This window comes from Danio rerio, chromosome 11 (genome assembly GCF_049306965.1).
Source record: "Danio rerio strain Tuebingen ecotype United States chromosome 11, GRCz12tu, whole genome shotgun sequence".
NCBI classification, from domain to species: Eukaryota; Metazoa; Chordata; class Actinopteri; order Cypriniformes; family Danionidae; genus Danio; species Danio rerio.
Window position 1 is genome coordinate 22,221,862 of NC_133186.1, and position 13,139 is coordinate 22,235,000.

A 13,139-nucleotide genomic window follows, 5' to 3' on the forward strand; every position below is an offset into this window, starting at 1 on the left:
TTATATGAAGACATTTATTTGTTTCAGCAAACCTTACAGACAAACAAAAGTGTATTTTTAATAACATATTACAGTACTGCGTTTATAAACATATTTAATAAAGTAGTGTTTCTAACATGGTGTAAAATCCAGTTTTCACAGCAAATGAATTCAGCAGTAAATAATAAAACAGAACTCACACATCGGATATTTACTGGAACCAGTTTTCAAGTTTAACATAGCTTAATCATCACAATATTCAGTACTTTATTTCTTGCTTTGAAGCCATCTAGCTTTAGTCAAAGTTGTTTTGTCAGTGATAAGACATTAATAAATTAAACCACACCTGTAACGATAACAATTAATGAGAACAATAAAGAAAGTAAAATAGTGGAAATTATCACAATGTATATAATGACAGTTGCTGGACTGGTCCTAGATCTGTTGCAGTTTGAATAGGGGATAAAAGATGCAACATCTTTGCTGTTAAATTCTCTTTGTGGTGGGGCTTTGGCTGGGCTTCGGTTTGTGGACTTCTCATCTGCATACAACGTTTTACAACCTGTTATTTTAGGGCAAACACTTATAAGTCAGTTTAGCAACAATGATTAGAATTAATAGGCTTTTGTCAGACATTAACTTTTCATTTTGTTCACTACAATCTCCTATACAATTAAGACATTTTAGCCCTCCTGTGAAATGAATTCTTTTTCAAATATTTCCCAAGTTACGTTCAACCGAGCAAGGGAATTTCCCCTGTATTTCCTATTACATTTTTCTTCTGGAGAAAATCTTATTTCTATTCAATTGGCTGCATGGGGAAAAAAAAACATGCTGAGGTTAGTGTTGAAATTCTTGTTCGAATTGTTGAAAGAAGTTATTTGCAATTTAAACTGAATACAAGTTTCTTAGTAGTGTTCAAAATAGCCATTAAAATATTACTGGCGAAGACAAAAGAAATTAGTTATTAAAACTATTGTTGAAAATGTTTTTATGTACTAAGTCAGCACTTGAGAAATATATATGAAGAAAACTCACAGGAAAGCAAATTATTTTCACAAACGAAAATCGCAGCTATTCTGTGACCAAGCTTTCACATTCAGACCAGAAATAGGGTTCAAGTTTGTACAATTGTATTCTGTAGTGTAAAAGTAGTATCTAGATCTTGTGTACAATAATTTTAGTAAGAAAAAAACTTCTGCTTTGGTTTTTCTTTTGGCTAACATATGACTCTTCATTAGCATCAGCATCCTGAAAACTTTTAATATTTATTTTGGTCAGCTTGTTTGAACTGGCACATTTAAAGTAGTTTTTGTAAACTTTCATCTAGATAAATTTCACCTTCACCATCAAGCACTTTCCTGACATGTCAACATTAAAAACATAAACAGTTTGCGTTTCCACGAATTTGTTTTTTCTCTGTTGCCATCAATTTCTTTTGACTAACTGCTTTATCATCCTTCTGGTGATCATTTTTATAAAGTTTCTCACTTACCATCCTTTCAGAATAAGGATGGGCATGCGTTTTGTTCATTCCAGGCATGGCCTTATGGGTCCTTACCCTTTCCTGCTCACCTTCTTTAGAAGTTTCCTTTTGCAGAATCTTCTTTGGGCCCCAGACAAATTCTTCTTGAGGTCTGAAATGCTTATAAGCATATCCAACCAGCTCTCTCCTCTTTGATTTGTTCAAGACCGCAAACATAAAGTAATCTAGTACACTTTGTTTCACATTTGATAGTTCTGCATTCACAAGAGTCTCACGGAGGAAGAACTTGACGAGCGGGGCCTGATAGTGCTCCAATCCTAGAGTTCCCAAACACTTCAGGATCCGTGTAATGCGCAGGTTATTGTGTGTATACCTGCAAATATCAAAGAAAGATACTGTACTTTGACCACTGGAAATGCTTAAAGGCATTAAAAAAATGATATGAAATTTTATGAAACAACATGAAGATGATAGTACCTGTTCAAGTTTTTAAATCGTTGCCTCCAGTTTGGAGCACGTCTCACCTCTCCTGTGTGTATATTGATCAAACATATACCATAGAAATCCAACATGACTTCATATGATTTCACCAAGTTACGCAGTGCTTGTTTATCTCTACGGAAAAGCTGTAAAATAACAGATGGGAAAAATATAAACTTATAAATGTTTCCTTTAAAATACATAAAAAAATTTATATATACACCATGTAAATGATGTTTTAAACTAACCTTTATTTCCTTTTTTGTGAGCACATGTGACCACCTGTTCAACCCTTGCTCCTGTATAGGAAACAACCTATAAAATTTCGATATATGGCCATTAATGTTCATTCATATGTTCTAATGCTTATGAGTTGACAAGTTTTAGTAACGACATCATGTGCAGTCAAGTCCCTTACATTTGGCTTTGTACCTTTTGATAAATTACAAAATGAATCCATTGACCTATGTGTAATAAAATATATAATGGTATATAACTATCTATTTATATATATATATATATATATATATATATATATATATATATATATATATATATATATATATATGTTTAGAAATGTGCTGACACAATCTTCCCTCCGTTAAACAGAAATTAGGGGAAAAAAATAAACAGGGGCGTTAAAAATTTCAGGGGGGCTAATAATTCTGACTTCGACTATATATATATATATATATATATATATATATAAATATATATATGTATATATATATATATGTATATATATATATATATATATATATATATATATATATATATATATATATATATATAGATAGAGAGAGAGAGAGAGAGAGAGAGAGATATTAGTGCTGTCAAACGATTAAAAAAGATTAACTAATTAATCGCACTTTAAAAAAAAAAAAAACGCTATTTATCGCGATTAATCACATTTAAAACACTAAAACTTGTAATTTTGGCTATTCAAATGTAAAATTAATGTAAATGCAAAACAAATACTATTTAAATTCAAAATATAATTCATTATTAGAATTTTTGTTTAACTTGTAACAGATTTCTTCATGTAAACAACATACCCACAATAAACCATCAAGATCCTGGCTTGACAGCCATATTTATTACAGAAATAAAAGCACAGGCATGTTAATGCCATTTGAATTTCAAAACAAGCAATGCCAATAAAGAAAACATCGATTTCCATGTTGTATTCTAAGTGGACTGCAAAAAAATGCCAAAATAGAGGCATTACAGATATGGAAATTTGAAAAATTATTCATTCATTCATTCATTTTCTTGTCAGCTTAGTCCCTTTATTAATCCGGGGTCGCCACAGCGGATTCTACCGCCAACTTATCCAGTAAGTTTTTATGCAGCGGATGCCCTTCCAGCCGCAACCCATCTCTGGGAAAAAGCCACACACACATTCACACTCACACACTCATACACTACGGACAATTTAGCCTATACAATTCACCTGTACCACATGTCTTTGAACTGTGGGGGAAACTGGAGCACCCGGAGGAAACCCACGCGTAGGCAGGGAGAACATGCAAACTCCACACAGAAACGCCAACTGAGCCGAGGTTCCAACCAGCGACCCAGCGACCTTCTTGCTGTGAGGCGACAGCACTACCTACTGCGCCACTGCCTCGCCTGAAAAATTATAATAATAATAATAAAGTATTGAATACAAACAATTGTACTAATTGCAGGGCTGGACTAGGACAAAATAATCGGCCCTGGCATTTTGGGCCAGAGCGGCCCACTACATCAATCAAAATGCTCCCCCATCACCCCACGCCCTTTAATATGTTTACCAACTCCCATTCTATAAACGCACAAAAGCCATATATAGGAAATAACCAGAGTTGACAAATTAAAAACCTATTTTTTTTATTATTATAATAAAATTATAATCCACACTGGAAATGTGGGTGCCTGTGTGTTTTGAGGGAGCCTAATAAATAATGAACATGACAAAAACTGCCTGCTGACGCACACAGTTAATTTTAATTAATAAAATAAAGATAAATAATAAAAGAAATGTATCAGAGACCCTTAAAAAAGTTTAACTCAACAATGAAACATCAAATGTAGCTAAAAGATTTTACATTGTCAATCAAATTAACTTAAACAATTGAAAAATGCAACAAATATTTGTTTCTGCCCGAACCACAAAAGTTGCACACTAGTTTGGTCAAGTATAAATACCATTATAACCATATTGTATAAATATTATTTTCACTATAAGCCTACATCATGCTGACAATAAAAAACACAATGTCATGATAACTTTTGCGATTGTCTTCTGATCGAGTGCATTTTAAAATACATGATTGACACTCCTCATAGAGCCTGAGAAGCAAACATTCTTTATCATTTGTAAAATAAAGACTTGCAGGTTAAGAAAACAGCATAGGAGAAAGTTGCCGCGGGCCGTAGTGCAGATTAAAAGAAAAAAAAAGTATATTTATATGGACAGATAGGTAATTAGATAGAATAGACAGGAATATATCTGTGCTCCGCTGCAAGCTGCAGAGTGCTGACGCAAAAGCATGCTCTTCCGCAGACCGGCGCATAAGAAACAGGTGTGACTCTTGACGATTCTGACAAATACACACCTGCGTTACACAGAGCCCAACATGGAAGTTTGTGATTGGGTCAGCCCAATGTCAATAAAGAAAAGAACCAATGGGCTGCAGATTGTGTCACATGGCCGATCTGTCCGGAAAAGAAACATCTTACTTTCAAAGCGTGCCAGCTCACAGGAGCGTGACAGCTCATCAATCACTGTGGCAGAAAAACATGACAGCCTGCTAAGTGTTTTATGGGCCGATCAGATCATAAGAAGATGATCAGCCCTGCCCAAAAAGTACATCGACCCAACGGGAAAGTGCCCGGTCTGCCCGTGGCTGCAACAGGAAAAAAAAACTGCAACTGCGTTAATTTTTTTAACGCGTTAATTATTTCAAAATAATCGCATGCGTTAACGTGTTAATTTTGACAGCACTAATAATATATATATATATATATGTATATATATATATATATATATATATATATATATATATATATATATATAAAATCTCTGGAATCATGTGATTCCATCATGTGTCTCAATTAATCACCCATTTTTATGTGTTGAACTCGTAAACACAATCTATGCAACATGACTTTAACGCACTATAAAACTATGGTAGCCGAGAGAATTCAAGCAAAATCACATGCAAATAGAGAAACATTAACAAATTGAGAAAACGTCTTTCACAATCCAACAACACATGCAAATTCTCACAACACACGAAAACACAGAAATGTGCTGCAATTGCCACAGACTGGGAAATCCCAAAAAGTGATGAACCAGACTGTTTCCTGTTTAGAGCTGATGGTGTTGTCATAGATCTGAGAGTTGAGCTTTTGTATATTTTAACATTCTTTCTGGTCATTCAGTTCCTTGTTAGTATATTTTTAATTATATTTTTAGTATATTTTTCTGAGACTAACTCTTGCTAACTTAGCATTAAATAATGGTTAATTGTATTAGATTATTAGGGATGAAATATACAAACAAAAAGGAAACATACAACAAGGATGTTGAAATAAGAAAAAGGCTCACTTCTAAGATCTCCAGCAAAATCACTGGTTGTAAAACAGAAAGCTGCCATGTTTTCACTTTTAGGGGTCTACCCCACACATTTCTGTTTTTGTTTGCATTACCTGCAACACATTTCTCTATTTTGCATGCATTGTGAGAATTATGCATTTACATTTTGTCCAACTGTTGAAGATGTTTTTTTTTTTAGTTTGTAAGTAATTTTTTATTTGCATGTTTTTTCTTAACTTACAGCATGTTTAAGCTCTCTCAGCCACAGTATAAAATACTTACATACATTAAATACAAATAAATTCAATATTTTAACATAGGCTCATTGATGAAATGTAACAGTATCTAACCATTGAATGTAGGAGTGAACTTCCTCCAGCCAACCATATTGACCCCACCAATGCTTGTGAAATTCATCAATGTGAATATCTGCAGAATCAAATGTAATATCTTAAAGAACATCCTTTCTTAGAGTTAAACAAGCATTGAATCTATAAAAATGTATTGTGTGATTATGCAACAGTATTAGGAAGAACACAATGTCATACTGTCAGGTGAAGATCTTATTCGACCTTGGTAAAACTCCAGGTTATAGAAGAAGTCCTTGAAGAAAATAACATCAAAACACTAAACCACACCATTCCCAGACATTTTCTTAAGATCAAAACTAGTGAGTTATAAAAATAGTTTTTAAATAAATGATACTCTATTTAATATATACTAGTGAAGACAAAGTTTAGATAGACAAATAGTGAAGAAATGGGTAATGATAACACTTACACGAACAGGCTCTTCATCGTCATAATCAAGGAACTAGAGTTAAAAAACAGGCAAAATGTTTTCATGTAAGACTAAGTTTTGACATTATTACAGCAGATTCTGACATTTACTGTCCTGTAATTTAGATACTGACCAATGTTTTTTTTTTCTTTACACACTGCTAATGAATGAAGAGAGTTGGGTAAGATAAATCTCTTACCCCAATCTTAATTAATATTTAATGATAAACAAATTTACCTGGCAACTATGCCGAAAGTCTTGCATGTCCTTAGCAGCATACATGTTCCTGCGACTTCGTCTGTACATCTGTAAGCACATACAGAAATGCCAAATATGTCAGCTGTTAACAAAAATCCATAGAAATAAAAAATGGTAAAACATTAGGCCTATATGTTTAATATTAATATTAAAATAATAGTAATAATTTGTTGTTGACAAGATCACGGAACATTTACAGTGCACATAATATATAAAACATTGCACTTTATAAACCGCTTAGGCCTACTTTAAATGTAATCCACAGTACAGACCAAAAAGTTTAAGATGTACACAAATAAAGGAAAAAGAAGAGTTTTAGATCACGTGATATGTTATTATTTGGTAAGGTAGGTTGTAATTTTTACAGTGCAGACCTAGGAAGCTACTTCATGTAAGCAAAAGAGAGAAAATACATTAAAATAAAACGCCAAATGACTAAAATGAAGGATGTTACTACTGTGTACATATTTCACAATTATTGTACACAACACAACGTAACACATACAGGAAATTGTTTCTTAAAGAAAAAAATAATACAAGATTGAATGTGTTTGAGGGTTCAGAAATTTAAAACAAATACAAGACGACACAACTGTCCAATTATAAAACATATAGGCTACATACATACCTTCTTCCTCGGTGTTTTATTTTGGTGTTCATCCTCCCATGTGGAGTCGAATTCGCACTCATCTGACTCCATGTCATGTATATGGTAGTAGCTACGTTGCAAACTTAAGTAGGCTAAATACTAAAACATTTAGACATAAGGACTAAAACTGTAAAGTACTCAAACTTCCCACTGTCAAGGGAAAGGTGAACCGAAAGAATTTCTTCAGTTACAAGACTGACAAGTCGTGCTAACTACTGGGGTTGCCAGATCTTGTAAAAATGCACACATTTCTGCTATCTACTGATCCAATTGAACAATCTTAGCTTACCCCAAAAATAGCATAATCGTGTTTGATGTATTTTAATTTTAGTAATCAATAAAAAGTAAAGTAAAACAAGATTAAGGAATGGCGACCCCGGATTAATAAAGGGACTAAGCCGACAAGAAAAAGAATGAATGATTGATGATTAAGCAAACAGTTTTGGATCATTATAAGAAAAAGTGAGTTTACCAACATTCAATGTTTATGTTTTATAGATTGCTTATTTATTGCATTTTCATCATACAAAAACGGAAACAATCTTACGAAGTGACAAGCAATCATTATAAAGTAAGGTGTGTATAATGTGCAGTATGTTGTGTGGCAGCATTCGACAATGATAATGTGTAGACATACAGTATGTGGTTCAGTAGTATATACGTTATTAAAACTAAAACAACATAGTTTCAAGATACACGCAGAATAACTATTGCACAGCATTTTTACAAAGTATACATTCCATTGTACACTAGCTTCTAATTGTATTTAAAAAAAATTATTAGAATGATAAAAACACAGAACTCACAAATCTAGCATTTACAAAAGCTAATTTTTTTTAAACAATCAGTCATAAGTACAAACTGTTTCCTCAGTGAAGACACCACATACTGTGCATTAACCTACAATCCTTTTTTTAAATGTATATTGCACTCACCAAAATGAAGGAAAAAGTATGAAAAATAAAATTTGCAACTTATTACACTTTAAATTCATAATTAGAGTTCCTAGAAAGTTTTGTAACATAGTTTTGGAGAGCAAACTCATTTGACTAACAGAGTCATTTCTAAGCACCCTTTACGGAGATCATTTCACTGACTTTAATCCCCATGAGACATTTCAATACCATCATCATTATTTTCCTCATCCCCAACACTCATCTCCTGATTTTTTACAGTCTCCTCTTTTGAGCTGCATTGTGCTCCCTGATCACTTTTAATGTTTTCTTTAGTCAGCTCATTAGCACTTATTGAGGTATCACTTGTATCAGTTTTCTTATTTAGATCATCATCAAAATTGATGGTTCCTATATTAATTTCAACTTCAACACTCGTACCTTGACTTTGCTTTTCTGCCTTTTTGTTTTTTGACCTGCACTGACTTTTTTCATTCGCCCTCTGAACACTTGTAATATTGTTTTCCTTCAATTTGTTAGAAAGAACTTTTTTATTACCTTGCTGGTGATCATTTTTACAAGGGTTGTCAATTCCAATGCCTTCAGGTCGAGGGCCAGTATGCGTTTTGTTCATTTCACAAGTCTCACCTTCTTCCCTTTGTTTTGTCTCTCTTAATTTTTTCTCTGTTGCCATAAATTTGTCAAGACTAACTGCTTTATCATCTTTCTGATGATCATTTTTATGAGGTTTCTTACTTTTCATACTTATAGGAGGAGGACAGGCCTGTATTTTTTTCACTCCAGGCATGATCTTATGGGTCCTCACCCTTTCCTGCTCATCTTCTTTTGAAGTTTCCATTTGCAGAATCTTCTTTGGGCCCCAGACAAACTCTTCTTTAGGTCTGAAATGCTCATAAGCATATCTAACCAACTCTCTCCTCTTTGACTTGTCTAATACCGCAAACAAAAAGTAATCTAGTACAGCTCGTTTCACACTTGGAAGTTCTCCCATAACTAGAGTCTCATGGAGGAAGAACTTGACCAGCGGAGCCTGAAAGTGCTCCAATCCTAAAGTCCCCAAACACTTCAGGATGCGTGTGATGCGCAGGTTATTGAGTGTATGTCTGCACAAAAAGAAAACATGAATTTTATCACTGAAAATACTTAGAAGCACTAAAACTATATAAAATTGAATTGCAGTCTGTAAACTGACAGTGAATGACAGTATATAAACCTGTTTATGTGGTCAAAGCGTTGCTTCCAGTTCTTGGCACGCTCCACCTCTCCTGTATCTTTATTGACCAAACGAATACCATAGAAATCCAACATTATTTCATATGATTTAACCAACTTACTCTGTGCTTGTTTATCTCTACGGAAATTCTGAAAGAAAAAAAAATAGTTTAAACATGAAACTTTTAAAATGAGACACAAATACTCTGCGCATTGTAAACTGACCTTGATTTCTTTTTTTGTGAGCACATGTGCCCTACTGTTCACCCCTGGCACTTGTAATGGAAATAACCTGTAAAATATTAATATTGTCAATAATGGCTGTTAACAAGATCTAAAACATGTACAGTATAAATAATAGTTAAACATCAAACTTAAAAATGAACTGTAACAGGATCTAACCACTGAATGTAGGTGTGAACATTTTCCAGCTGATTATATTGACCAAACCACTGCTTGTGAAAATCATCAATGTGAATATCTGCACAAACAAGGCTTATATGTTAAATAACAGTTTCTTTAATTTAACTGCTTTGCATTAATAAAAATAAACTATATGGTTTGACTAAATATAAAAATTACAATACCATACCATTAGGAGAAGATCTAATTTGACCTCTGTAAAACTCCAGGTTATAGAAGCGGCCCTTGCAGACAAGAATAAAAAAACATCCAACATCATTTCTTATGCATCTCATCCAAATCAAGACTACTCAGTTGGGTGGAAAAACTGTTTTCTGTAAATGATACACTAAACACAAAACTCTGACAACTAGCAAGAATTGGTAAATTGTAGATGACAGGTCATAAAATGCTTACTGATGCTGGTTCATCATCACCATGATCCAAGTTCTAGAGTTAAAATAAAGCCAAAATTATTATGTAATACATCTTGACAAAGAATATTCTTTTGGCATTTATGTTTGTATAATTTAGATATTAACATATATATATATATTATATATATATATATATATATATATATATATATATATATATATATATATATATATATATATATATATATATATATATATTATTCCCCCCTAACATACACAGTGCCATACAGGAATATTAGGTGAGTTAGGTTCATCAGTATTTTGGAAAGATGTGCCACTTTCCTAATTCCTTATTTAATATATGAAGTAGGCTAGTTTTGATGCTATGATATTCTTATTTTCTTTATTAGAAGATACATAAATTAAGAAGTGAGACATTTTACCTTATCCCTAAACCTAATGTACAGGTAATAAAACTCACCTGGCAACTATGCCGAAAGTCTTGCATGTCCTTGGCAGCACGCATGTTCCTGCGACTCTTCTTTAGAAGTGTAAACAAAAATAATCCCAAATGAGCATATAATAATTATAATAATAATATTACTATAACTCATACAAATAGAAATCAGGAAGAATTAGCATAAACAGGAGCTACTGGTTTTTGGAAGTGATATACTTTATTCATATTGGACCTACAGGAAAATATTTGTAAGAATAATGAAAACATAATAACATGGCACTGAATTCCAAACCTACCTTCTTGCTGGGTGTTTTATTTTCGTGTTCATCTTCCCATGTGGAGTCCAGTTCGCACTCACCATCCGAGTCTTGACTTAACTCCATTTCAAAAGTAGTATCGTTTGTAGGACTAGCTTGGTAACTCAGTAAACCTCTAATAAACTGCCATATAGCAGACATAAGAACTCAGACTTGTTGAAGTCCTCGACCTTCTCGCTGGCTAGTGAAAATTTAAGATGAAAATCATGGTGAAGCGAAAGTATTTCTGATACAGAAGTCAACAAAAACATCAGCTGGGTCAAGGGTTGCCAGGTATTTCAATAGTCATATTTTTGCTGGTAATACGTTAAAAACAATCTTACAAAGAATATTCGATTTATCTTTATAAAACAGAGTAGCAAACGGTTGGGTGGTCTGTATTTGATTCTAATAACATAAAACATCAAATTAAAGTTTTAGGAAATATTGCTTAAAATTATGCCTCATTTAACAAATGACCCATAACTGCTATTTATACCGGCCTACCGTTGAATATGCATATTGTGCATTGTTTTTAGTGTGCTATGATGTAATAGCACATTCAATATAATCTAAAGTAATTTATTTTAAAAAACCTTTATATTTTGTAGATATCAGTGATGTGACAGAAAACATAGAAATATGTTCAATGCTTACAAGCACAGTGATATACAAAACACATCATTCAGTGATATGACATTTATTTGGTCACCAGCAAAAACCCAAAACAAAACTGCATCGTTTTACAAACTTCAACAGGTTCATCCATTACAAAAGAAAGCATACAAATCTAACAATTATTGGAGCCAGTTTTCAAAGTGTGATCTTGCTTTATCAATACAATTTTTATTTGCATCAAACATCACTTGGTTAATCAGAACTTCATTTCTTATTAAACAATCAAGTTCAAGACAAACTTATTAGAACACTTCACAAAAAATAAAACAAAAATAATAATAACATTACATTTGTTACAGTGCAAATTTAGCTTTTGCATGCTATTTTTAATCTCCGTTAGTCAATCTGTTAAATAAACAAAACAAAGCAATGCATCTCAAAGAGTTGAATTTGAGCCCAGGCATACAGGCGTTTCAATATATTTCATGTAATTTAATTTTGGGGAACAACCAAAAAAAAAAAAAAACATTAAAGGCCTTGATACTTTCTGTTGTCAGTTTCCTTTTTTTCCATGTCAGACAAGTACACCCTTCATGGACAAACTTTCACTACTCATCACCAACACCATCAGCACTCATCTCTTGATTTTGGTCTTGTACAGTTTCATTTTCTGAGTTGCACTGACTGTTTTCATTTTTTGATCCCTGCTCATGTTCTGCTGACATTTCTTTAGTATACGCTGTATTATTTAGATTACTTTCATCTTCACCATTTGTCTCAACATTTGACCTCTTATCCTGACTATTAGTTTGTTCGGTCAACTTGTATGGACTCCCTGGCCTCTCTTTTTCAGCATTGTTACCATTATCACCATGAGACATGCCATCTTCTTTCATTTCAACTTCAGGGTTGTCTAGCATGTCATTTTCATTAGTTTTCCTAATTTCAGCTAGATTACTTTCATCAGAATTACCATTAGGTTTATTTTGTGGTGTCATGTGGACTTCATTATTACCATCACCACAACTCTTTTGGTTTTGCTCTTTTACACATTCATTGCCTAAGCTGTACAGACTGTTCTTATCATTTGACTCACTCTCTTCATTCATCTTCTCTGGACTATCTGGCCAGTTCTTTTCATTAGTTTCCTCACTTTCAACGTGATAACTTTCATCACAACCTGAATCAACACTTGGACCTTGATTGTGATTTTCTGCCATTTCACCATTTGAGCTACTTTGACTGTTACCATTAGTTTCCCTTTGATGACTTTGAACATTTTCTCCCTTCAGTTTGTTTTGACTAACTGCTTCATCTTTCTGGTCATCATTTTTATTGTCAATTCCCATCTCTTCAGGTGGAAGACTGGCATGTATTTTGTTCATTTCATGATGGCAGTCTCTTTGCTGTTCACCATTTTTAGAAGTTTCCATTTGCAGAATCTTCTTTGGGCCCCAGACAAAGTCTTCTCTGGGTCTGAAATGCTGATAAGCATATCTAATCAGTTCCCTCCTCTTTGATTTGTCCAAAACTGCAAACATAAAGTAATCTAGTACACTTTGTTTGACACGATTAAGTTCTCCTTGCACCAGAGTCTCAAAGAGGAAAAACTTGACAAGTGGTGCCTGATAGTGCTCTAATCCTA

The 13,139-nt window shown here is 33.3% G+C and overlaps 2 protein-coding genes and 1 pseudogene across 5 annotated transcripts; all 3 read right to left on the minus strand.

Annotated features, from left to right (window-relative positions):
* On the minus strand, window positions 1-7,718 carry ogfr1 (opioid growth factor receptor 1). Of its 4 annotated transcripts, none has more exons than XM_005172867.6 (9): window positions 7,195-7,718; window positions 6,546-6,614; window positions 6,309-6,341; window positions 6,077-6,131; window positions 5,879-5,957; window positions 2,194-2,260; window positions 1,943-2,091; window positions 1,555-1,838; window positions 78-520 (listed from the first exon to the last, which is right to left on the minus strand). In XM_005172867.6, exons 1-9 carry the CDS (start codon window positions 7,264-7,266, stop codon window positions 315-317), a joined length of 1,014 nt encoding a protein of 337 aa, XP_005172924.1. In that variant the 5' UTR covers window positions 7,267-7,718; the 3' UTR covers window positions 78-314.
* On the minus strand, window positions 7,700-11,149 carry LOC799881 (uncharacterized). The gene is made up of 8 exons (XM_021474234.2): window positions 10,877-11,149; window positions 10,602-10,661; window positions 10,161-10,193; window positions 9,934-9,988; window positions 9,744-9,822; window positions 9,567-9,633; window positions 9,343-9,491; window positions 7,700-9,232 (listed from the first exon to the last, which is right to left on the minus strand). Exons 1-8 carry the CDS (start codon window positions 11,036-11,038, stop codon window positions 8,314-8,316), a joined length of 1,524 nt encoding a protein of 507 aa, XP_021329909.1. The 5' UTR covers window positions 11,039-11,149; the 3' UTR covers window positions 7,700-8,313.
* A 1,514-nt stretch (window positions 11,150-12,663) lies between these two features.
* LOC100331260 (opioid growth factor receptor-like) overlaps window positions 12,664-13,139 on the minus strand; it is a 5,600-nt pseudogene continuing 5,124 nt past the window's right edge.